The sequence below is a fragment of the Geotrypetes seraphini genome, chromosome 10, assembly GCF_902459505.1.
Source record: "Geotrypetes seraphini chromosome 10, aGeoSer1.1, whole genome shotgun sequence".
Taxonomy (NCBI): Eukaryota; Metazoa; Chordata; class Amphibia; order Gymnophiona; family Dermophiidae; genus Geotrypetes; species Geotrypetes seraphini.
Window position 1 is genome coordinate 127,756,104 of NC_047093.1, and position 26,577 is coordinate 127,782,680.

General features: G+C 43.4%; 1 protein-coding gene across 8 annotated transcripts in view; it reads left to right on the top strand.

The window, feature by feature from the left end:
* PRRC2C (proline rich coiled-coil 2C) overlaps positions 1–26,577 on the top strand; it is a 179,741-nt gene that overhangs the window by 100,335 nt on the left and 52,829 nt on the right. For all 8 annotated transcript variants that reach the window (XM_033960038.1, XM_033960041.1, XM_033960042.1 and 5 more), the window contains 7 exons: positions 2,655–2,893; positions 3,463–3,617; positions 10,814–11,144; positions 11,651–11,727; positions 15,487–15,675; positions 16,739–16,975; positions 18,177–18,269. In XM_033960038.1, the coding sequence (XP_033815929.1) occupies positions 2,655–2,893; positions 3,463–3,617; positions 10,814–11,144; positions 11,651–11,727; positions 15,487–15,675; positions 16,739–16,975; positions 18,177–18,269 (1,321 nt within the window). The remainder of the gene's footprint in view (positions 1–2,654; positions 2,894–3,462; positions 3,618–10,813; positions 11,145–11,650; positions 11,728–15,486; positions 15,676–16,738; positions 16,976–18,176; positions 18,270–26,577) is intronic.

Below are 26,577 nucleotides of genomic sequence, written 5' to 3' on the forward strand. Positions count from 1 at the left end.
CCTGACTAACTGGTTAGCTCCTCACAAAGAGTCCTGAAAATTGTTCAGGATCTACCACTCCTCCATTTCTATTTGTGTTTGTCTTCTGCAGTCCTGCTTCCGGGCCCTTCAGCTGTGAAAACAGAACAGAAATGTTTATTAAACAATTCAGCTGTATCTTTATCAGCTTCATATATATTCTTCCTCTTCACTTGACGTTGTGTGCACAACACATTTTCAATAAACTTGAAACTTGAGTCTCACAATGCTACTCTTTTACACTTCCTATTATTACTAAAAAAAAAAAAGGTCTCCCCTCCTGTTTTATTGTGTTGTAATAAAGGAGTTTAAATTACCGTATTTTCACACATATAACGCGCGCGTTATACACGGTTTTTACAAACCGTGCATAACCTTGCGCGTTATACGCGTGAGCGCGCTTTACAAATTTTTTTTTACATAGTCCCCCCCCCCCCCCCGACGTCCGATTCACCCCCCCCCCTCGCAGGACCGCTCGCACCCCCACCCCGAAGGACTGCTCACACGCACCCCCACCCCAAAGGACCGCTCGCACACACTCCCACCCGCACCCCTACCCTGAAGAACCGCTCGCACCCCCACAGCCTCCCAACCTCCCCCCCCCCCTCATCATGTAGAAGCTCCTACCGGTGTCCTGCTGCTTCCTCTTGGCGGTCCCGGCCCTTCTGTGAGCCCTGCGTCTGCGCTGCTTCGTCTTCCGGCGGTCCCGCCCTTTCTCTGACATGAAAATACGGTATATGCATGCTATGTATGCGGAAAATTGCAGGGAAAGGGCAGGGGAAGAGCTGTGCTCAGAAGAAAAATCGCTAGCATAGCTCCTCCTGCCTGCTCGTCAAAAAAAAAAAGGTCATCTGGAAGTAATGGCAGGTATACGAATTCTAGGCGATGTTATATCTAATGGTAAACTGCTTGATTTTTCACAGCTGCAACATAAATTTGGTCTTAGTAAATCACAAAGTTTTAGATGGTTGCAACTGAAGAAGGCCATTCAGGCGGCGTTCCTGAATGGAAAAATCTTGTAATCGATATAGTCTGGAGTTCTTATGCTTTCAGGTGGGCTTCCTGGGACACCAGGCCGCACAGTGGTATAAATTGATATCTGGATTTATGAATAAAATAACAAAAACTGGTCTTAGGGATATTTGAAGCATTGAGATAAAGCATCAAATTACTGCATCACAATGGCCATGAATTTGGTCTTGGAGGATGAGTTGTACAATGTCGGCATCTGAGACAAACCTGTTCGTTTACAAAAATTAGATGGCTCTAAGTCTAATAGATGTTGGCATTGTCATCTCGAAGCAGGGGCTTTAGATCATTTATTATTCTATTGTCCATTTATTTTGGATTTTTGGAAATCGATATGGGGCCAAATAAATTGTTTATTAGAAAATCCGGTGGCTTTATCATATGATACTATATTATTTGGTATGTCAATGAGGAAGAAAAGTCATTATGACAGGAGTCGACATTCAACAGATTACATTTAATTGGAAAAACTGGAGTAGATTAAATTACAGTTTCTGGTGAAATTCACTGTCATATATACAAGATGGAAAGAATGTTAGCCACGCTGAAAGGAAATTTTAATAAATTTCAGGAGGTTTGGGGGACCATTAATAGAATACTGTAATGAGTAAATATCATTTTTCCCTTGGTACAATTGCAAAGTGTGGGGTGGGGGAGGGGTACAGATAGAAGTAGAGGTAGGTTATAGAAATGGTCAGGAACCACTTCACAGGTCATAGACCTGATGGGCCGCCGCGGGAGTGGACCACTGGGCACGATGGACCTCTGGTCTGACCCAGTGGAGGCAACTTCTTATGTTCTTAAAAGTTTGGATTAATAGAAATGATAATATACATATGATATATGTACTCACGTATGTAATAGTAGGGTTGGGAGGGAGGGTTTTAAAATTACTAATTTAAATTGATAATGATAGATAATCAAGTGATATAGCTTTAAAAAAAACCCCAGCCACTGCTCTCCCTGTCTGAACCGACAAGCAGGGACTGCTGTTTTTAAATGGGTGCAGATTGTGTGTGCAGAGCATACATAGACGGTGTTCAGGAGATTTGGGAGCCATTAACAAAATATTGTAATGATTGAATATTATATTTCCCCTTAAAAATGCACATCCAGGGTGGGGGGGAGGGAAGGGGTTTGATTTGAATATTAAATAAGATATATAGGAATGGGGTTTATGGTAGGTTTTCTTGAATTTAAAGATTGTAATTGATTAGGGGGGATAAATTCTGATATGGATTTTAACAGAATATTAAGTGTTGTATTGGAGTTTAAAATGCTATAAATATTGTTACACTTATGTAAGTTTTTTTTTGTTTTTTTTAAATGAATAAAGAATTGGGGGAAAATCCTTCCTTTATAACTGAACAAAGTGATTATTACATTTAAGTACTGGGCAACCATTACATGGTACAGTTTAATTTTTTTGAGAAAGATTTATTGCGACATACCTGGAATATAATTTGGAGCTAGTCTGTAGTTGTCTACTATGTAGCTCTGATCTCCTTAGTTCTATGCATTCTACATGTTTTCTTTTATCTTTGCCTCTGGGGAGCATTGTAGAAGGATGGTAAGCTTCTGTAATTTGTATTATTCATATGATGTAGGCCCTTTGAAGATCAAACAGCGAGCGTGACTGGTATTGATTCCTTGACCAGCAACTCTGTACATCATCACCACCTCTATCAGCAACAGCAATATATGGAAGAGACTAGTGGCAGTTTCACAGCACAGAAAAGCTCCAGGGAGGTTTCTGGGAAGAAAAAAGAGGAGGCTAAGGCAGTAACCAAGAAACCCAAGGAGAAACCTGATGCTATTTCACAGTTTGATCTCAACAACTATGCAAGTATGTCCTGCTAATTGCTAAAAACCATGAAAAGATGAGTTTTTCTGTGCATTCCTGGAAACATTTACTTGTGTAGTTAAAAATATGGAATAAAGTGGAGGTGCTTCCAACAAAATTAGGAATGGTGGAAATAAGCCATCAATGTAGAGAAGACAAGGGAATTATTAGTCACACATTCTTCCCTCCTCACCCTTCAGAAATTGATTTTTTGACAGTACTAGGGCATGGTAGGGATGTGCATGCCTGCCTATAAGTATTTTTCTGAGATTTCCTAGACAATCCTGGGAAAAATCTGATTGATGCAATGTGCCATTGATATCTTTCATTTGTGTGACTGGAAGCATTTCATAGCTTATTAAACTCCTTCAAAGCAGACTTTATACTGTAACTGGCAACATAGAAGCATCTTTTCTTGATAAGGTCATTCTTACTGGATAATTCTGTATAGTACTTATGTTGAGTTAGGCTAATATTTAGAAAACAAAATGGAAAATGACCACCACCTGCTTAACTTTTTCAGAAGTATACAAAACGTATAAAGCTCACAGTCTTTAATTCTGAATGTGCAGGTGTTGTCATCATAGACGACCATCCAGAAGTGACAACCACTGAAGATACCCAATCAAACCTGAATGATGATGGCTTTACTGAGGTTGTATCCAAGAAACAACAGAAACGACTACAGGATGAGGAACGCAGGAAAAAGGAAGAGCAAAGCGTGCAGGTTTGTAACCATCGTCTAACCATTGCAAATCCAGTAGCTGGGAAGTAGGATCGGTGTCGGGCAGATCTCAATGGTCTGTACCCCAAAATTGGCAGGGTAACCTATAGATTATATATGCATGGACTGTGCAGATCTTTATCTGCTGACATTTCCTGTTTTAGTTAGTAATGCAGCAATGGCGTATGTCATGACATGATATAGAGAGGTAAGTCACCTTATTTTTTGCCAGAACCCATTGATGTCTGTTCTTAGTCTCAATTTTCTTTTATACTACCTAACTGTCACTCTCTTACTCATGACATCATAACAGAAAAGAACCTCGATACTTAGTTCAACTAAAACATGACTACTTCAAGGAGAAAGCAGCCTGTCTTTTTCATTTTTCCCACCTCGTTACTCAGCATTATTTGCTTCCCAAGAAGGCAAGCATGGAGGGGGAACTACAGTTAATTTTCTTTAGTGCATTGTCATTTAAAGAATTGTCCACCAACGATCTTCCTTACTCTGTTGTTAATGGATCTCATTACATCTGAGATTGCATATTTTGATTTATTTATTTTTTCCTGACCCCCTTCATTAAAAACAGAGCACTGGAATGTAGTTTAATTTCCTAATTTTAGGTGATTTTAATATTCATGTTGACACTTCTCAACTACAGGTAGCCAATTTTCCTTTCATACATCAGTGAGCTAGGTCTGTATCAGCACATATTGGTCCCTACTCATTCTGCGGGGCATACTCGAGAGATCAGTGGTTGCCAACATGGTGACCCGAAGTTCTCCATTGTGGCCCTTAAGCAGGTGGCTGAAATGCTCTTAAAATCATGTAAATGCATGCATTTTAATTTTGCCCTTGATACAATAACTGGAAACAATCTTTTAAGTGGATTATTCGGATGCCTTGTTTATGGAATTTACTACAGTTGACAATCCAAAATAAAGTGAGTTTCCAGTTCAATAGGGATGGTATGCTAAACTAATGGTCTTTCTCCCGCAAGTCCCTTGCTGGAGATACTGATTACTGTTCTCAGCACCAACTCCTCCTCCCTGCTGCCCCCAGTCAGTTATTTCTTCTATAATTGAGCCTGCAAAAGCAACTTTGATCTGCTCAGTCGCTTTTGTTGTTTTTCAAGTATTTTTTTCAGTTTTTCGTGGGGTTTTGTGTTCCTTTTCAGCTTCAATGACTGCCTAGCTTGTCTCTGCAGCTGACAGGTGGATCCTGTGGGGACCTGCTCAGCCAGCCTGCTTGAACTGTGGAGCTCATGGGTTTTTTTTCCTTCCGTTTGCTCATTCCTTGACTTGTTCAAGAGCACTAGCGCAGGCTGTACGGATACCAATTACATTTCTTCTGCGCACAAACGATGTCTGCTACACTTTCCTCCCCCCCCCCTTCCTCTTTGCAGAGTTTGGATTCTGGTCCCAGGAGTTAAGGCTCAGTCCAGCTGTAGCCCAGCTGGCAGCTGAAGAGGCAACTTTCCTGGTGGCAGAGATCCTCTCCTATTTCCAGCTATCCTGAGAAGAGCTGTGGCAAGTTGCAGCACATCTTTCCATTGTCTGGTCTGCCTACAGGGCAATTCGTGGGGGAGGGGGATCCGAATATGTGGTTTTTTTAAGGTTCTGTTTTGTTATTGCCTTGTACCCTTGCTCCAGAAATCCTAAAATTGGTGGGGTTTTAGGTCCTCCAGGGGAGTTAACAACCATTTTTTCAGTGGGAAATCCTAGCAGCAGCTATCTTGGATTTTTCCTAATTTGCATTCTAAGTTCTCAAATATCTTTAAAAAAACCTTATTTTTTATTTTTGCCACCAGGGATGGAGTTCTAATGCTCCAATAACGTGAATTCATGTGAATTTTGTGCTGATGGGGCACCAGAAGAGTGCCCTTGCGCCATATGTTCCACAATGCATATTGGGGAAGTAGGGACCTCTGGTTCAGTTTCTGATCACCTTATTATTGTTGCCAAGAGACTGTTGGGACACTTGGAAGACTATTTTGCCCTTTCTGAGTCCCATAGTGCGGCACCAGTTCCTAGTAAGGATGCTAATGGCACCAAGATGGAAAAAAAAAGCGTTCTAACCCTCTTGAAGGGGTTTCTTGGTCCTCTATTCTCTTTACGCTTGACTTTGTGAACTTGCTTTGGCAATCCTATGTCGGCGACGCTGTTGCACCTTCTGGGGTCAGCTACAGAGCAGCCTCCCTGTGTTTCAGCATCTGTTCCTCAATAGAGGCCCGTATCTCTGGAAAGCTGGTTGGACAGGGTCACTGAATATGATGATCTGGATGCTTATCCTCTTTCACAGAGTCAAGCTTCAGTCAGAGATGATATGACACTGAGCAAAGTGGATCAGGGTCTGAGTGCTGCTGTGGACCAGGTCAAGGATCCCTCTGTTCACAGGCTGTTCAGGTCTGCTGCACTGACGAATCTTCTCATTGAGTCTCTGAAGGAGGTCAAAACTGATCCTCTTCAGCCTACTTCCTGATTTTCTCTTCTCTGTGGGATCCACTCTCAGCCTACTGCCTTCCCATGGCATCTGAGCAGTGTGAGAACCCTGAGGGCTTCCTTACAGTGGCTAAAACTATGCCCAAGTTATATCCTATGGACCAGGCGTTCCAGTCAATGTTTGCTGTGGTTCAGGTGACCAAGTGCATGTCCCTTCCCAATCAGGGGGCATAGTGCTTAAGGATCAGCATGATCGTAGACTGGACAGGTCCCTCAAAAGGCAGTTTGAGGCCTTGTCTCTGGCAGTGTTGGCTGTTGCGGCAGCCTCCTTTGTGGCTCTAGCGTGCTATTCTAAATTGTGTGACCCTGGAGATGACATTCTAAATTGTGTGACCCTGTTGGTCTGTATGATCTTCTGAAGGTAGTGGGTAAGGTCTTGGCTTATTCTGCGTCTGCATGCAGAATTTTGTAGATCAGGCATTGAGCTGGGGATTCCATCTCCAAAACTACTCTCAGCAGGTTTCCTTTCAGAGGCAATATGCTGTTTGGCCAGGGATGACCTCATGGCTAGCGTCCAGGACCTCTGTCCAAAGTCATTACCAGACAGCAGGCCCAGGAGTCCTTTCAAGCCTCATGCTGTTGGCACCTTTTCTCCTCTGGATCCTCGTCCCAGAGATCCTTTCAGAGCCCACGGCAGAGATTCTCCAGGAAAAGAAAGTTCCAGGGCTCCGCCTCCCATGCGGTTGAGCAGCCCAAGAAGTCACAATGACGCTAGGTCTCCAGCCCCTCCGTTCAAAAATCAAAGGAGGACTGCAGGACTTCTGGACACATGGGAAGCTATCATGACTGACCAATGGGTTCTGGAAGTCATCAGGGATGGCTGCAAGTTGGAATTCGCCAACCTCCTCTCTTCCTGGTTTGTGGATTCGCCAGTGGACCAGCTGGTGGACAACCCTTCAGAAATTGCTCAACATTCAGGTGCTCGACCAGGTGCCAGATGCAGACGTGGCTCTGGCAGATATTCCCTTTCAGGCTAGCGACAGCCTTCCCAGACCTTCACCAAGTTGATGGTTGTGGTGGCAGCCCATCTCCACAAGCTGGGTTGGCTTGTCCACCCTTGCTTGGACACCTGGCTCATCAGAGCTCCCTTGAGAGGGGAAGCAGAGAGGCGGTTCAAACAGTCTTGAATACCCTTCAAAGTCTGGACTGGATTGTCAAACTGAAGAAGAGCCAACTGCACCCTGTAAATCGGGAAGTCCAGCTGTCGGTATTTTTGTCCACAGGAGGAAAACAGCAAGTTAATAATTTGGCATTGCTGGATGTCAGGAGAGTTCTTCTCCATTACCTAGAGGTGACAAATCCCTTTCATCTGTCCGACCATCTCTTTTTATTGACAAGCCGTAGTCACCTGGGAAAAACAGCCTCTACTATTACCAGATGGATGCACATAGCTATTGTTTCTACATACATTGGCAGTGGTAAACATTCTGGCTACTGCATTTTGGACTGATTGTATTCATCAGACTAATGTCTTTGGAAGCCCTAACATAACATTACAGTAGTCAAAGAATAGATAAGACAAAAGAAACAACTACACTTGTTATAGCCTGAAAAGGTAAATACGATTTTAGACCAACCAACAAAGCTTACCTTGAGCTGACTTCCCTAAGGGACTAATCTCCTTCCCACCCCCAGATCCAAGAACTCTCCCTTTTTCTTCTGCCCTCTTCTCTTCCCCCAGGTCCATTTTCTTTCTTTCCTTGGGTCAAGTATCTCTCTGTTACGTCCCTCCCTTCCTCTCTCTTTTAGGTCCTAGTTCACGCTTGCTGTCTAACACAGGCTCTGGCAGGATACACATTTCAAATCTGACATATTGTAATCACAAAACAGAAAAATTATTTTTTATACCTTTTGTTGTCTGGTAATTATTCAAATCATGTTGGTCCCAGTTCTGGTTGTCTTCTGATAACTCGCTTGCCAGGGTCTCCTTCTTTCTCCATGCTAATCATCCATCTTCCATTTCTGTCCTCCCCTCCCCTTCCATTTCCCTTTCCTCCCCTGGACGTCTGGCATCTTTCCTTTTGGTCCAAGATTTGGCTCTATGTTCCTTCCCTCCCTCCATCCCAGCTTCCCGGTCTCACATTATGGGACCACAGCCTGAAGGAACATGCTGCTGAGGCTACGGCAGCCTGCTAGGATCGCTACAGCCGACCAGCAATCCTCTGCAGGCTGCTTTAATGTGAGATCAGGATGGAGGGAGGGAAGGAACAAAGGGTCAAATCACAGACTAAATCTAATTACCCTCTAGGCCAAATTTGGCCCCCGGACTGAGTTTGACACCCCTGGTATAGGGGAATATAAAGTGATTTGCAGCGTTAATGGTTAGAGATTTTGAATTTCATGCATTTTCATTTACAGAACCCAAAAAGAATTTCAGGTATCAATTGTTTTGGGTTTGTTTGTTTGTTTTCAATTTTTGACATTTGTACCAGCAGCTATGGGTACTGCAGTGTTGCTGCAAGAAGTCAGCACTGCTTGTAGTTCAGCGTTCCACTTGGCCTCAGTGAATTGCTGAAATAAAAATCCACAAACTCTAGCTATGGTACACCATTAACTGCATTCCTGTGGAGAATCGGTACCAAAAACTTTGAAAAGTTTTAGTTTAGAAGTTTAATTACTTGTCAGGGAAATGGTTTTTCTGTATTTTGATATAGTATGCAGAATTTTAAAATGTACACAGATTTATTTTGCACAGAATTCTCCCAAAAGTACCTGTATAGAAACTTTGATACAGTTCAGGCATAGCATTTAAGGAATAGCTCCTGTTATTCCATGACACATGCTCTGCATTCTTTCCCTCCATTCCCCCCTTCCCCATCCCCTGTAGTTAAACTGTGAAATCCAACCTTTGAAAATCTGTTGACAGTTGCCGTATTTTTCGCTTCATAAGATGCAATTTTTCCCCCCCAAAAAATGGGTGGAAATAAAGGTGTGCCTTATGGAGTGAATATAACCCCCTTCCCCCCGGCGGTACCTTTAAATTGTGGTAGTTGCTAGACGGCTGCCTCCTTGTTATGTTGGGGCCATCCAGCAAAGTGGGAGATCAGCATTCGGGACGTTCTCAGCTGACACAGTGGAGACTGCTGCAGACATCTAAGAGGCACAGCATGGCAGTCCGGGGACAATGGCAGAGAGGGAATAAAGTTTATAAATGCCGGCGATCCCAGCAACGAGGACTCCACCCGAAGAGAAGCAGCACGCAACTGTTGTCATCGGCCTCCGAGCTTAGCAGCCGCCAGCATGGAAAAGAGCAGGGGAGAGGCCAGGGCTTTGTTGACACTGAAGGGGGGACTAACTGCTGATACAGCTGGAGTCGGCATCCCCCAGCAGGAAAACCGAAGCATTTTCGGCCTGGGTCGCACCATGGAGAAATCCGATTTGGTTTGCCATCGACAGCATTTCCTTGTCCATGCACTGAGCAGATCTACGGGTAATTTCAAGCTGGACTTAAATGGGCCTTATTTGACTGTTAATTTTTATTTATTTTGGTTTTGTTCTCACCAATTATGGTTTAATTTTGATCTAATTATTTAAAAAAACACTTTCACAAAAAAGATATACAATGTCTGGATATCAACAGCACAGTTCAGGCTTAATCACAATATGCAATTTGAAAAAAACAGAGGAAAAAGCCTCAGACTGAGGCCCTCCCACCGCCACAAAAGGTGGTTAGGCATTAACCTCATTGGCAAAAATCCTCTATTTCATTGCAGACAGATAAAAGCCTTATGCGGTGCTATTTGTGCTTAAAGATAGAAGAAAAAAACGTTCCACTTATCTTCTCTTTGATCGGTACACCAACGGTGGCCAGCGTTTCACAAATCTGCTGCCTCAGGATGTAACGTATCCGATCGAACTTTAAATGGGACGCCGAAACGCATCTCCGCATCAATTTTGATCTAATGACATTTCTTAGAGTTTTTTGTAAATCTTTATTTTGATCTTATTTTTTTCCCTTTTCACAGCATACAACTGTTGGTTCTAACTGTCCACCAGTTTCTCCCGCACTAGGCATTCTACTTATCCTTCTGCAGCAGGGTTTATTGCTTTAATACTGGGGGGGGGTGTTCTCATCTGTATTCTTTCCATTTTATTTATTTATGTTTTATTGTTCTACTACTGTTATCGTATATATTTTCTACCGCTGGCCCCAACATAATCAGCAGGCAGCTGTCAAGCAACCACCACAATTTAAAGGTACCACTGGGGGGGGGGGGACTGGGACGGAATTTAAATGTGCCGGGTATATATTAGTATACAATTTGATTCAGAATGGTTTTTTTCTTATTTTCCTCCTCTAAATCTAAAGTGCGTCTTATGGAGCGAAAAATACGGTACATCTAATGGTTTGAAATATAGTCACTTAGTTTCATTTTGCTATCTTTTCTAAAACAGAAAAATTAGGTATCGCTCTATTCAAACCACTTCCTCTCCAAGTCACAGCCAACACAGATACTGTGCATGCAGTGGGGCTCAAAAGAATTCCACCTCTGTATGCTTTTTTTAATGTTTGAAAAAGGTAAAGCTTTTAAAGGCAGTCGTTGGTACTGTGTGTACGTCGTCTAAGAGGGAGAGACCACTGTCTGAAAATACATGTCATAATCGTGGTGTAACATTTAGAACAATTTTGAGTTGGTTTTTATACCATTTACAAGTCCTCTAAATTCATGTTTTTATTTCTCTCCCCCCCTGTTTAAGGGCTGGAACAAAAAAAGTTCTAATGAAAAAGGGAGGGGTCAAAATTCCAAGCTTCCTCCAAGGTTTGCAAAAAAGCAGCAGCAACAGGCAGCAGCCCAGCAAGCTCAAGTACAAACTCCATCTCAGCCCTCAGTCCAGACCCCCAGTCAGCCACAGATACAACCTCAAGCCCAATCACAGACAGCCCCAACAGCAATGGCCAGCAGCAGCACCGAGTTTTCTGGAACAAGCAAAGCACTACAGACACCACCACCTCAGAGCAATCTGGGAACTGAATTATGGGAAAACAAGATGGTTCCACCTGTAGTTTTGAGTGACATCTCCAAGAAGTGTAAGTGTATGCCCCTGGGGCATCTGTTTGCTGTTTTGAAGGAAAGAGGGATAGAGTGGTTAAAGGTCACGAAGTTATACTTAAAGATACAAAATCTTTGGCTGCTAAAGTATCATTTTACAAACGGCTGTTCAGTTAAGAACTGAGAATTGCCTGCTGGGAGATGATGGAATTTCTCTTGCTATTAGTATGGTTATGCAGAAGTATGGAAGAAACTAGAAACTACTGCAGTATTTTATGATTGAATTGATGCAAATTGTAATTGGCTGTCATGAGGACGAAAGGAAACAAGTTGCTCATGATACAAAGCTGTAGTTGAAGAAATAGAAATTTTGGGAGACAATTTAATTTGCATGCTTTTTTCTAAAGCACTAGAAAACTATCTAGAATTTCTTTAAAAATTCATGTCGTCATTTTATGCATTAAACATTTCTTTTAAACCCAAAGTTCAGCTGCTGTCCCATACAGCTTTCTTTGTATTCTTATGACATTTGTCTTGTTTCCAGTGGGACCCATTAGCCCACCACCGGTCAGTGCATGGAACAAGCCACTCTCTGCCTTTGGATCTTCAACTGCTGCTGAGGTAAGCATAACTGGAGCTTCTGGAAAAGATGTCAAGGTGGTGGATACCTGACCAGAAACAGCTTCCCACTGAACATCTAACATAGGATGGAATATATACTTGAAATATTTGGAGAGCTCTGAGCAAACAGTTCTCATAGTCCATAGATGACTTTTGTAGATTGTGTGATTGTTAAAGACATCTGTTACTGATGATGATCTTTTGATTGCAGTATTTTAAATCTTGTTTGCTATTTAGGACTAATATCTGCAAAATTTGCTGCTAAAAACTGGGTTTCCGTTTTAAATATTGCTGTAATCTAAGGCTAGTAATGGCAGCCCTTCCTGGTTGACAAACATTTAAGGAAGATAATGTGAAATAGCTGGAGTTTGCTTTTCTTTTGGCAGGGATTGATGAGATGAACGTTGCTATCAGATGAATCCAAACCCGCACACTTTACAGAAGATACAAATCACAGTTTTCAAATGCTGACCCCTTCAGTTTTTCCTTCTGCACGTTTGCAGTAAGGTGTATGTTTGATCTGCTCTATTTAAACCTTTTTTTATTTTTTGTTCTTTTCTTCAAATTTTGGAGGCTTTCAGTGCTTGAGTTCCCAGTATTTCTGGGGTAACTCTGCCTAGAAGAAGCAGATTTGGGATCTGCAGATGGCAGTCCAGTCCCTCTTGTGGTACCTGTTAGCCAGCCTGCTTAATATTTTAAGAGATTGGGGACTGTTCCCCTTGAAGCTAGCTCACCTCCTGATATTTTTTTTTTCAGCAGCTTAAGTACAGGCTGATTTGGCACCTGTAGTGGTCCTTAGGGTGCTGGCGGCATGTCACCTCCCCCTTTTGTGTGCACGGTTTGGTGGGGGTAGAGGTCCAGCCTGGTCTTGCTCTGGCTGGCAGCCTGAAGACTTCAGCATTTGAGACCTGAGCAGTATCCTCTTCCAAGGTCCAGCTACACACATGAGCTGAAGCAAACCTTTACCTACCTTCTGAAACACTTTGTTCTCCAAAACAAACTCCGCCTCTTACGCAGAACACTATTATTCGCCTTTCCAAATCCCAAAGGATGCCAATTTAAAAGATTCCTCAACAAGACACTTTCCTTCCAAGCAGGAATCTGGAACAATACTCTTAAGTGACTTACTCCTTAAATCATTGTCATACAAATCATTCAGAAGATCACTGAAAACCCATTTATTTGACAAATTTGTTTAAACTTCCTCAAACGATTTCCTCTAGGCTCCTGCCTTCCGAGCTGAAGGCCTCGGCGGCTGAAGCCTGGCTGGAGGAGGACGAGTAGGAGCTGCGAGAGCTCCGCAGAGGCAGGAGGTGAGGAGAGAGAGACAGAGACAGATGGATGAGAAGGACAGAGGGGCTACTAAAGGGACCAGGAGAGATGGTAGGGGGTAGGGAGAGATAGACTTCAGGGAGTGTGGAGGGGGCAGGAGAGAGAGATGGTCTTGGGGAAGGACAGAGGGGGACAGGAAAGGGAAAGATGGCAAAAGAGGTGAAATAGGGTCAGAGAGAGATGGTAGAGGGTGTGAAAGGGAGAGATGGAAATGGTAGGACCACTGCTGCTTTGGGGCACTGAGGGAGGAAAGGTTGGTACATCAGGACTGCTGCTGCCGCCTCCCCGGCAAGCTCTAGGCAAGGTGTCTGGGATCACCGGTGACAAGTAAATTCTTGTGAGCCGCAGCGGGCTAGACAAGGACGTGATAATTCAGCATTCAGAATAAGGAACATCATAAAAAGTAATAGTCCCAGCTTCAATGCAATTAAGGCTTTTAATCTTTCAAAATAACCAAAAAGAAAATCAACTATTTATTTGTCAGGATCATTCAATTGAAGCCAGCGGGCTTCCCATGCACATTTCACCATAATGTTAGACAATAGTCTCTGGGTTGAGAAAACAAGAGAGTCCAAAATCAAATCACAAAAATCTCTCCTTAACAGAGATAAGTTTTCATTCAGTTTGAAGTCCAGCAAGAATCCACAATAAAAAGAAAAGAAAATTTTTGAAACAGGATAATAACTTCTGGACTGTGATAACCCAGCTCCAAGTCAGTGTTACTATACTGGCTTCTTCAGCAGCTGAGTGCTGGAAAGACAGTGTGCTCCATGTGGTCTTCAGCTTCCAGTAATTAGGCCCACTATCCCACCATGAAATACAGGGCAAATCCCACTGCCTCAGCGTACTACAGTTCACTTTCCCCACCGGGAAAGAATAATTAAACTTTCAAAAAGAAAACACAAACTGCAAAATAAAGTCCTTGCTCAGTTCCATAACAGCAAAGCATTCGATAGCGTACCACACCGCAGGTTGCTGAGCAAGATGAGTTCTATAGGATTGGGCGACACATTGACGAAATGGGTTGGGAACTGGCTTGGAGGTAGGCTTCAGAGGGTAGTGGTGAACGGCACCCCCTCCGAAACGACGGAGGTGATCAGTGGAGCGCCGCAGGGATCAGTCTTGGGCCCGATCCTATTCAACATCTTTATAAGAGACTTGGCAGAGGGGCTCCGAGGTAAAATAACATTATTCACCGATGACGCCAAACTATGTAATGCAGTGGGCAAAAGCACAACGGACAAAAACTCAATGCCCAACAACATGATGCACGATCTACTAGTACTGGAGCGCTGGTCTAGGACCTGGCAACTCAGCTTCAATACCAAAAAATGCAAAGTCATGCACCTGGGCAGCCAAAATCCATGCAAGACTTACACCCTTAATGGTGAGATCCTAACAAGTACTGTAGCAGAACGAGACTTAGGGGTGATCGTCAGTGAAGACATGAAGACTGCCAATCAAGTGGAGCAAGTTTCATCCAAGGCTAAACAAATCATAGGTTGCATACGCAGGAGTTTTGTCAGCCGTAAGCTTGGAGTCATGCCATTGTATAGATGTGAGACCCCATCTGGAATACTGTGTACAATTCTAGAGGCCGCATTACCACAAAGATGTGCTAAGACTCGAGTCAGTCCAGAGAATGGCCACCCGGATGGTCTCGGGACTCAAGGATCTCCCGTACGAGGAACGGCTAGATAGATTACAGCTATACTCACTCGAGGAACACAGAGAGAGGGGAGACATGATCGAGACGTTCAAGTATCTCACGGGCCGCATCGAGGTGGAAGAAGATACTTCTTTCTCAAGGGTTCCATGGCAACAAGAGGGCATCTGGTTATTTCGGAATAGACTGTCCTAGGATTTAAAAGCAAACTAGATGCACATCTCCTTACAAGAGGCATAGAGAGATATGGATGACTAAATATACGCCAGGTCTACACCTGGCAGGGCCTCCGCATGTGCGGATCGCCGGACTTGATGGACCGAAGGTCTGATCCGGAGATGGCACTTCTTATATTCTTATGTTCTTAGAGCAAACCAGTTCAAGAATTACTTATGTTGCTGGGGATTCTCCCCCTTGTCATGGATTTGTCCAGGTATGTTGCTTGGCTTTGGGACTTAACTGGATATGTTTGCTAATTCTCACGCTAAGGGGGTAAAGCATGTGCTCATAAAAATTTGTGGATTTCTGCAACTCCTGTATTGCGGGTTAGGATTGAACACCTAGCGTATGGAATCCTACAGGGACTAACGGAAAGAAGATTATCGAAGGTATAAACCTAATCTTCCATTGCACTATAATTTTAAGGTATTTGAGATAAGATTGTTTTGTACTTTTTGTGTCTTGGTGACCTATTAGTGTGTCATTTGGTATCTGGGAGCTTTTTAATAAGGTAGTGATGTAATGCTGGTGTAACGTTACAGGGAACAAAAACTGTTCAGGAGAGCAGGCTGGAGCTTGGGATAGACACCATCCAGTTTGGAGCACCAGCATGCAGTGGTCCTGAAAATGAAGCGATCCCAGTGATTTCAGAGAAAATCTCAGAAAAACTACCAGAACCCAAAGAGCAGAGACAGAAACAGCCTCGGGCAGGACCCATCAAATCACAGAAGGTAATACAGGGCAACTTGTTCTGTTAGTGCTCTCTGCAACCCTTCCATCATTTTGCCTTACAGGTACTGTTCCTCTTCAGCATTGTGACGTGTGGAATAGTACTGCCTGATTCACGATTTGAATCGATTCAATTTTTTTTAAAAATTGGCCTCCCGATTTGATGACCCTGTGCCTTCCTAAAGCAGGAGCGGCAGTGCTGCCTCTTGCTGGCCGTCCGCTGCCGCTCCTGCTTGAGGGGGGAGGGTCAATCGAAAAGGCCTGCATGTTCCCCCTGCTTCCTTGCTCTTACCTTAAGCAGCTAATATAGGATCGCTGGTGCTATAGATCCCTGCAGCTGCCCGTCATCCTCAGCGGCACGTTCTCTCTGCTATGGTCCTGCCCCTGCTCTGACATCAGGGGCAGGATCGCAGCAGAGAGAATGTGCCGTTGAGGACGACGGGCAGCTGCAGGGATCGCTATGCTGTGAGATTTTACATTAGTACATTAATCATGTCTCTTCTACCCAGACACCTATTTGATAGTATTAAAAATATGACAAAAACAACTTTGAATTTATTAAAACTGGGTATCTAATTGAGGTGGATTGTACCCCTGAACTTCCCTATCTATGTTCTGTAAAGCCTGGAGCAAAATGCAAGTAATTCAGAATGAAGGGCATTACAACATATGCTTCTGACAGTTTGCTCTTTGAGTATTCAAAGTGTGCCATATCAGTAGAAGTAGATGAATCACTCATTTCATCAGATATGCAGGATTTGCATAAAAAGTCATGGAGGGCCAAAGCAACATGCTAGAAACTTTCACGTTGATTTTTTTTTTTTATATCGCCTTAAATGACTTGTCCAGTGTCAGTGTGTGTTTGGTTCTCATGCTAAGTGATGTGGCCCTTCGGCTAAACTCTGCTCATAAGCCACCCTCCTCTTCTGAATCACAAAGAAACTTCCTATGAGAACAATCCTATTAATACAATGTGAAGAGGATAGAATAACTTACCTAGGGTCATGCAGTTGATTCAAGAGACTTCTACAGATGTTCTTAACTCTTATCTACTTTTGTCACTAGATTCCAGACCTGAGCCCAGTAGAAAACAAAGAGTATAAACCTGGCCCCATTGGGAAAGAGCGATCACTGAAGAACAGAAAAGTAAAGGATGTGCAACCAGTAGAGACAGAAGTACAAAACAAACCAAGTCCTACTGTTTGCAGTCCAGACCCTGTCGTCATGAAAGAGAACAAAGCAGTGACTGAAATAAGAACCATGATATCTGTGTCTGCACCAGAATTTGGAGCCAGCCCCAAGGTACCGAACTACCTATGTATGATTTCACATACTGTAGCTTTTTACTGGTGCCAGGCACTTAATCACAGTTTAAAATATGTGCTTAGGCCAGTAGCAAAACAGCAATTCATCTTTTGATATAATAGTATTGAGATGTGAAAGTTATGTCTATTCAGGGCTGCAGGTATTTGCTTGCGGAGGGGAGAGCAGCGGTACAGTTCTAGGGTGCATGAAATCTGTTTCTCTGCCCTCTATATCCTCCCAGGTCTGTACTTAAGGTCCTGCACAGCACTTGCTCTTTAAGCATTGGGACTAATAGGATAGGAGATAGTGGGTGGCAACAGGGAGGGAAGGTAGGAAATGTTGAGTTTGAGATGAGAATAACTAGGTGGGTAACAATTGAACACTTATAGCAATAAGAATGCTGGCCAGCTGGTGGGAGGAGTGGTAGAGGTGAAGAAAAGATTTTGGTCACCTTGGGAGGAGAGAGAGGATGGGGATGTGTTCACTCTGGTGGTGAGCTTACCCCTAGGGGAGAACAGTGCACACAGCTGAAGGTTTGCCTAAAGCAACGAGGGCCGCAATCCAGTCTGGTTTTTAGGATTTCCCCAATGAATATGCATGAGATCCATTTGCATACAATGGAGGCAGTGCATGCACATAGATCTCATGCATATTCATTGGGGAAATCCTGAAAACCCAACTGGATTGCGGCCCTCGTTGCCCACCTCTGGCCTAGAGTATCCTATGCCCTTTGTCAAGCCCTATGTCTATTCCATTGAGTTGCATGAGATGCTGTACATTAATAATAATAACTTTATTTTTGTATACCGCCATACCCAGAAGAGTTCTAGGCGGTTCACATTGGTTAGAACAAATTACAAGAGGTTACATGCCAAATTGATCATAGAGTCTGCTTGTGAGTGCGCTTTATAAATGGTAAAGAAATTCTTCTAGAATTAAGAGCCTTAATTTCATTTAGCAGGATGCATATAGTCTCTACTTCTGTAAAGTTTTATAACACTTAAGGAGTAAGCTGAAAGAAGTATGACTAAAGATTAGTGCAGCTTAGATTGTAAAAAGCGCCCATTCTAGTATTCTTGTATCAGAGAGCAGAGGCTTGTGTTTAAGTACTTTTTCTAACATACATGTGGAAGATCAGAGACTTCAATGCTGCATTCAGCAGCACAAGCAATCTTGATTTCCTTTTGCTTTTCTCAAGGAATCTGTGACCGACTACACTGCACCTTCTAATTCCCTTCCTAGTACTGTTGCGGCTGGCACCACAAAAATGGAAGAGGCTTTGGTGTCAAATGTAAGTAGTACATCTTCTTAATAGAGCTTTGCATTCAGAGAAGCATGAATTTCCTACAGAAATGTCATTGTTTACAATTGCAATCTAAATTTGGCAAGCATGGGATATTGCTGGATAGGCAGGATTTTCTATATCATGCCCCGAAAAGTTCTCTACAGCTGGTCTCTGAATTTTTTCATTCACGATTTTCAGGGTCTAGGTAGCATTCTCAATCATGGATTGTCATTCAATAAGAACAAGCAGGATAACAAGTCCTCACAAGTAAGCAATGATATCTGACAGAGCCTATGTGGGGAAAACTCTCCAGTTCAGAAAAGATCTTTAAGCTTTTGTGCAGGATTTTATTGTTCTTTATCTTTCTCCATAGACAAGCTGGGCAATATAGGCACACTGCTGGTGACCTCACCCAACTTAAGTCAGAGTGCCCAGGGCAGCCCTCTGGTTGAAAGTTGGCTATTTTTTTTTTTTTTTTTTTGTTAAAGCTTGTTTGGGCCTGAGCAGAAGTCCTGTGTTTCCCTCTGACCTTTCAAAATTCAGTCTATTCACCAATCAGACTGGACACAGCTCTCCCTTTAATTTAAACAAAATTTTAAAAATGTCAAAGAAAACAGCAGCATCAAAAACACAAACTTTTAAACCTCTCGGCCAACGGAACAGCTTCAGCAATGCAAGAACTTCTCAGTGTATCTTTCTGTCATGGCTAGGATGTGGGTATAATTGGTTTTCTTTGCCACTAATACCCCACTGAGCCCATCATAGGCTTCTACTATGGTATTTGAAACAGTTTCTCTTCTAATACTAGCAGTCTCTCACAGAATACACGATCCTATCACTTCACCAACTTCACTGGTTTGCCTACCTCCCATCCACATAATTACATCAAAGAGCATGTCAATACTTTAAAAGAAAAACTGAAGCAGACTTCGCAGGGAGACCTATATGGGAAGAGCTGCATGGCAAGAAAGATGCATGAGAAAGTCTGAGGCAGTTAGTCAAACCAAGACAAGATGGCTCAGACAGCACAATGACAATTTTGTTAAGTTCTTTCCGGATTCCATACTCTAGATGTTCAATCTCAACCCGCAATCCAGGAGTTGCAGAAACCCACAAACTTTTCTGAGCACATGCTCCACCCTCTTCGCCTGAGAGCTAGCAAACATATTCAATTACAATGTCTGCAAGCAATCCGTACAGAAGTATTTGCAGTTGCTCAGCTTCTTTTTCTTATTTTTATTCACTGTGCCTTGAGACCCCTTCCAGACAGTCCCCTGTTGGAGGAAAGGGCGCAGTGCCGGCCTGCTGCTTCACAGAGAAATTGGTGGATCTGTGGAGCCAGCCTGCTGTGTGCCACCATTTCTAGACTCTGGGTCCCTTCCCCTGGGAGTCTGCTTGCCTGTGACTTTGTCACGGGTTTCAAGTGCAGGCTGTGTGTGCCTGGAGTGAAATCCCACCTGGGTTTCAAGGCACAGACTGCCTTTCCTACCCCCGACCTCATGGACGAGGCGGAGGTCGTAGTTGGTATCTGGCCGGCTGACAGTCCGAAGATTTCAAGTCTGGATCCATTTGGAGCTGTTTCTGAGGCAAAAAATCCTTTTCCTCCACTCTAATGCTATTTAAAGCTGCTGACAGTCTGGCACTGCATAACTGAGTAAATCTCCATTATTTCCTATGGGAGATTCGGGGATGGCTTGTAAAATGATTTTAAAGTTGTTTATCTCAGGACTGGCAGCATATTCTCACATGTGGGTGCTGTCATCCACAGAGCCCCCAGACAGCTGCTAAAATGTATGCGCAAAGTTAAGAACTTTAGAAAGTTTGCGACTCACAGCACATGCACGAGTGTCTTTCCGCCCAATGTAGGAGAAATAAAAAATTCAATTTACAATACGTACACGGCTCTTCAGTTCTTAGCTTTCCGTGGAACTAAGAAGTTCTTCGTTTTAGCCTTTGCCTTCCTGCTCACGCATTCAGTTTTTTCTTAACAATTCTTTTTCTACTTTCATTTGTTTATCTTTAAAACTAAAAAAAAATATAAATATATATATATATTTTTCTTTCTGGTTTTCACCTTCAGGCGTTTTTCATCGGCGGGACCTTATTTCTTGCTTCAGCCTTCGATTTTTGTTTTGGCTGAGGCAGTTTTTCCTTTCATGTCCCGCCCCTTAACCGGTTTTAAAAAGTGCGGCAGGTGCCAACACACGATTTCTCTCACCGACCCACAGAGCTGGTGTTTACAGCGTCTTGGGCCCTAGCATCGCATTGAAACCAGCACACATTGTTCAACTCTTAAGAAAGGCTCCATTAAAAGCCGCATTCTACAGCAGCAGCAACTCTTTGGTACCATGGAGGGAGCACAGGTACCGCATGCATCGACATCGAAGACACCACCATCATCTGAGGCACCTACCTCAACACCGGTATCGCAGGCTATAGCGCCATTTGGTAAGCCAGCTAAAAAGTCACCAGCTTTTGGCTCTCGGCTGTATATCTTCTTTGAAGGCCGCGTTTTTCTGACTTCTCCCCTTTATCCACAGCCAGCATGAAGCTTGTCAGATTTCTTTTTTTTTTTTTTTATAATTCTTTATTCATTTTCATATTTTACATGAAGTGTACAAAATATTGAAATTGAGTCATGAGTTGGCCAATGTACCCTGTCTTGGAGATGAACTCTTTAGAGACTATTGAGAATGCAACTCAAAAGCTCTGTGCACATGAAAAGTCTTGGGATTCCTTAATTAAGCCTAAATCCAAGCCATCCACTTCCAGACCTTACAAGCCCTCTTCTTCATATCGGAGGCATTCCCCAGCAAAGCCATCTGCTTCCTCCAGGCTGCAGCAGAAGAAACAAACTTCTAAATCCACTCAGTCTTTTTGGCCAGTTACTCGAGAGCATAGTTTCAATCCCTTTACATTTGCCTCTCTCAATTGGAGATCATCTTCAACATTATTATCATCATTTGCAGTTAATCACCTCTGACCTCTGGATTCTTAATATCATTCGAGAAGGTTACTCTCTTCATTTTCTTACAATCCCCCCAGATCATCCTCCAAGAGAGTCTGCTTCCAACTATCTCCAGTCCTCTCTTCTTCAGGAAATCGACTCCCTGTTCCTCCTTAATGCCATTGAGAAGGTTCCTCTGGATCAGCAGAACAAGGGTTTTTATTCCTGTTATTTCCTTGTCCCGAAGAAGACGGGAGGCCTTCGACCAATATTAGACCTCAGGGCTCAACAAATTTCTTGTCAAAGAAAAGTTTCGGATGTTGTCTCTGGCATCTCTGTATCCCCTCTTGGATCGCAACGATTAGCTATACTCTCTGGACCTCAAGGAAGCTTACACTCGCATTCCAATCCATCCAGCATCCTGGAAGTTCCTCAGATTTCAAGTGGTACACCACCACTATCAATACAAGTTTCTATCTTTCAGCCTAGCATCCTCTCCCAGGGTTTTCACCAAATGTCTGGTGGTAGTGAGAGCGGCCTTGAGACCCAGAGACTTCATGCTTCCTCTATGTAGACAACTGGCTCATCAAGAATCCTTCGTCTCAAAGGGTGCTCTTAGCAACAAATCAGACCATACTGTTTCTTCAAAATTTGGGATTCGAGATCAATTTTCCTAAATCACAAGCTCAAGTTTATAGAAGCTCAGCACAATACAACTCAGGGCGTTTCTGCCTCAGGAACGTCGGGATACCCTGATCCAACTTTGTCATCAGGTGGTTCAGCTTCCATCGCTCTTAGCAAGATGCATGATGATTCTTCTGGGACACATGACATCTACAAGTCCATGTGACTCCTTTTGCAAAGCTCCATCTACGTATCCCTCAATGGTCTCTGGCTACTCAGTAGTCACAGGCTCTCGACCCACTTTTGCAACACATTAGTCACATTTTCTCTACGACAATCTCTTCAGTGGTGGATGTTCTCTTCCAATCTTTCCAGAGGATTACTATTCTACACACCTCCTTTATTTTTTCTATTCAGTCCACAGCTGCTTGGTCTGATTTCAGAACAATGTGATAGCCTGGAAAGCTCTTTCCAACCTTCTAAAGCTATGTCTATGCTTTATCACCTGGATCCTGATTTTTTTTCGGCAGGTTTGAACAGCCTGAGGTAGATTCTGCTGTGGCGCAGGTTATCCAGCGAGCAACCCTCCCTATTAAAGGGGGAGTGAGGTTCAAGGACTCTTAGGATCGCAGGGGTGGATATTATGTTTAAAAAACATTCTTTTCTAGCAGCATCTTCAGGGGCAGTGGACTCCTGGTCCAAAACATTGGTTGAACAATTGTCTGGAGCTTAGGGCAAATTCAACTGGCACTACTCGCTCTCTGCCCTTCTGAAAGGACCAGTGGTGCAAGTTTCTCCAACGACACCACAGCGGTGGTGTAAGTACATTACAAGAAAGCTCTAGTGCTCTTTCTCTTGGGCCAGAAAGATCATCTGCATTCCACTGGATGGAAGTACATCTTCTGTCTTAGTGGCCCATGTGGCCGGAGTCGACAGTGTTTGTGCAGATTTCCTCGGCCGAAAGTTCCTGGACCCAGGAGCATGGTCCCTCTCACAGGAGGCATTCCGTCTGATCGTACAGAGCTGGGGACAAACCCAGAGGGACTTGTTGACTTCGGCAGAGAACTCGAAGATCAGGCGCTTTTTGGTTGACGAACTGTGAGGAAACTAGGTGAGGAAACTAGGACCAGATGCCTTGGTTTGGCTCACGAGCTCCTGTATGATGTTCCCTCAGTGATCTCTGATCGGTCGGGTCCTCCACCAGATAGCAACTCATCCCGGCCTGGTGATTCTATTAGCTGTAGACTGGCCTCAGTGCCCATGGTATGCAGATCTCATCTGTCTTCTGTAGGGTGAGAGATTCTGGCTCTCTCTTCATCGGTATGTTCTCAGTCAGGGGCTGGAGATCCCACGGCGTTTTTGTTTTATGGCATGGCTCTTGAGCGCTTAGTTTGGAGGAAGCGCAGTTTTTTGAATGTAGTTATCTTAATTTTTTTGCACTCGTTGAAACCCTCTACTATAGCATTTTATGCCAAAAACCTGGAAGGCTTTTCAACAGTGATATGCTAAGGATTACATGGAGCCTGAGAGAGCTCTCTTTTCAGTGGTCTTGGTTTTTCTTCAGGCGGGTCTAGAAACAAGTTTAGCAGTGACCTCCCTTACAGTTCAGGTTGCAGGCCTTTCATGTTTTAGAGCTGACAGAGGCGCTAGTTTGCTTACTGCTCATCCCACTGTGTCCAGGTGTCCACCCTCCCTGCGTTTTCTCTTCATAGAATCTTAACATCATTCTGCAGGGCCTTGGAGAGGCCCATTCGAGCCACTGAAAGATGCTTTTCTTCTGGATATGTTTTTTGTTCGCCTTTGTCTCTACATAGTGGTTTTTGGGTCTTCTGGTTCTTTCATAAAGGGCATCTTTTATCAGTTTTCTGGACACGGTAGTTCAACCAGAAGTGGTTTCTGCCTTCCATGCCAACCAGGAAGTTCGTTTCTGCTTTTCCTTCCGTAGGCTCGGAGCAAAGGGATCTTGTGCAAGTTGGCTGTCAAGGGAGTCTTGCTCCACTGTTTGAAGAGGACTAATGATTTCTGGCTGTCTGAATGCCTATTTATCCTGACTGCTGTGCTTTGCCATGGTCGGCCAGTGGCCAAGGCTTCAATCGCTTGGTGGATTCAAATGACCATTTCCAAGAATTCCCTCACCTGCAGCAAGCAGCCGCCGATTTCACTTAATGCCCACTTGACAGGAAGTATGGCTGCTTTGTGGGTGGAGTCTTGTGCAATTCATCCAGATGAACTTTTCAGAATGGCTACTTGGTCCTCTTCTTTTACCCAGTTTTTACTGAATGGATTTGACGGATAGTTATGATGCTGCTGTTTGGGACCCAGTGTTAAGGGCAGGCTCTTCTGTCCCTCCCTAGATATTACCATTGCTTTGGTATGTCACCTAGCATATGGAATCCTGAAAGGATGTAACAGAATGGAAGATTAGGTTTATACTTTCAATAATCTTCTTTCTGTTAGTCTCTGTAGGATTCCATACGACCCGTCCTCTCTGTGTACACTCAGTTGTTTGGAATAGCCTGCTTCTTTCTGCCTTGATGATTCTCCTTACCGGCTTGAACGCTTTCCAGCCAAATGATAGGTCCTGTGGGAAGTTTTCAGTGAGTAGGCCTTTCTTGGGGTGCTCGTTGCATACAGCAGGTTAGTTCTACATTGTCCCTCAAGGTTTCTGAGTTGCCTTTGTGCCTGTTTATCACTTGTTAATATTTTGCAGCGCAAATCAGTTCAAGAATTACTTATGTTGCTGGGGATCCTCCCCTGTACCCCCCTGTCATGTATTTGTCCAGGTATGTTGCTTGGCTTTGAGACTTAACTGGAAATGTTTGCTAATGGGGCTAGGACTAAAGAGGACTGCGAAGATTTACAAAGGGACCTGAACAAACTAGGGGAGTGGGCGACGAGATGGCAGATGAAGTTCAATGTAGAAAAATGTAAAGTCTTATACGTAGGAAACAGAAACCTGAGGTATAGCTACACGATGGGAGGGCTGTTATTGAGTGAGAGTTCCCAAGAAAGGGACTTGGGGGTAATAGTGGACATGACAATGAAGCCGTCGGCACAATGCGCAGCGGCTGCTAAGAAAGCAAATAGGATGCTAGGAATAATCAAGAAAGGTATTACAAGCAGAATGAAAGAAGTTATCCTGTCTTTGTATCGGGCGATGGTGCGCCTGCATCAAGAGGGTTCAGAAGAGAGCGACACGTTTGATAAAAGGTATGGAAAACCTTTCATACGCTGAAAGATTAAAGAGATTGGGGCTTTTTTCGCTGGAGAAGCAGAGACTTAGAGGGGATATGATAGAGACTTATAAGATCACGAAGGGCATAGAGAACGTAGAGAGGGACAGATTCTTCAAACTTTCAACAACTACAAGAACGAGAGGGCATTCGGAAAAATTAAAAGGGGACAGATTCAGAACCAATGCTAGGAAGTTCTTTTTCACCCAACGGGTGGTGGACACCTGGAACGGTATTGGAGTTCAAGAAGGGATTGGACAATTTTCTGAAGGAAAAGGGGATAGAAGGGTTAGAGGGCTACTATACAGGTCCTGGACCTGATGGGCTGCCGCGTGAGTGGACTGCTGGGCATGATGGACCTCAGGTCTGACCCAGCAGAGGCACGGCTTATGTTCTTATGTAACTCTCAGGCTAAGGGGGTGGAGCATATGCTCTAAAAAGTTTGTGGATTTCTGCAACTCCCAGATTGTGGGGTAGGATTGAACACCTAGCATAAGGAATCCTAAAGGGACTAACAAAGAAGATTATCGATGGTATAAACCTAATCTTCCATTTTTTTTTTCACCATTAACCTCTCTTGAAATGTGTAGCAAATAAATCACCAGACCAAACCATTTTGATTCAACTGCTCATACAGTTTGTGTAAGACAATACTGCCATACTCCAGTTTATCCATTACCAAGCCAGAGGGGTTTTCTCTCATCTGATCATCTTTGGCTCAAATATAGCTACATATGGTCAGACAGTTGCACCATCTAAAGATGTTTAGACCACAGATCTCTTTCCTCCCTCCATTAAGTACATGATCCGTCTCCCCTCAGCTTTGACTGTTCCCGATGTTTTACCAGTCCAAGAGATAGACTGGTTGTATTGTGGAGCATTGGGTTTTCCTGCTTTGTTGTTTTAGCCAATGTTTTACCAAAAATCTCCAAGACCCTTTCTGCTTTTAAATAAAATATTTAGACCATTTTTATAAACAAGTCATTCAAAATGGCTTTCTACACACATTAATAATAACCAAAAAGAAAGGATTTTTAGTCCATTCCACAGTCTTGTAGTGCACCCAAGGAAATCATTGCATGGAATCAATATAGAGACATGCTACAGAAAAAATAACTCCTTCCTCTTGCAGAGCAGCAGGAAGAATAAACAAAAATTTTAATCTGAATCAAGAAGTAACAAATTAATTTGAGGACAAGCAGAGAGTATATTCTCATATGTGGTGACAACATCCACGTAACCCAGCACAGACAATCAAAAAGTGTACTGTCACTTAAAAACTTTAAAGACCGCCCATACCTCGCACATGCTGGTGCCTTCCTGCCCAATGTTGGCTCAAGGGTCCCTTGTAAATTTTTCGTGCCTTCCTGTTTCATTTTTCCCTTACTTTTTGTCATGTTCTTCTTTTTTCAATTATTTTTCTTTCATTAGGTTTAAAAATTTTGAATTTTTTGCTGATTTTGTTTTTTGGGTTTTCGGGCTCTTTTCAGCCTATTTTCAGGCTGGGAGA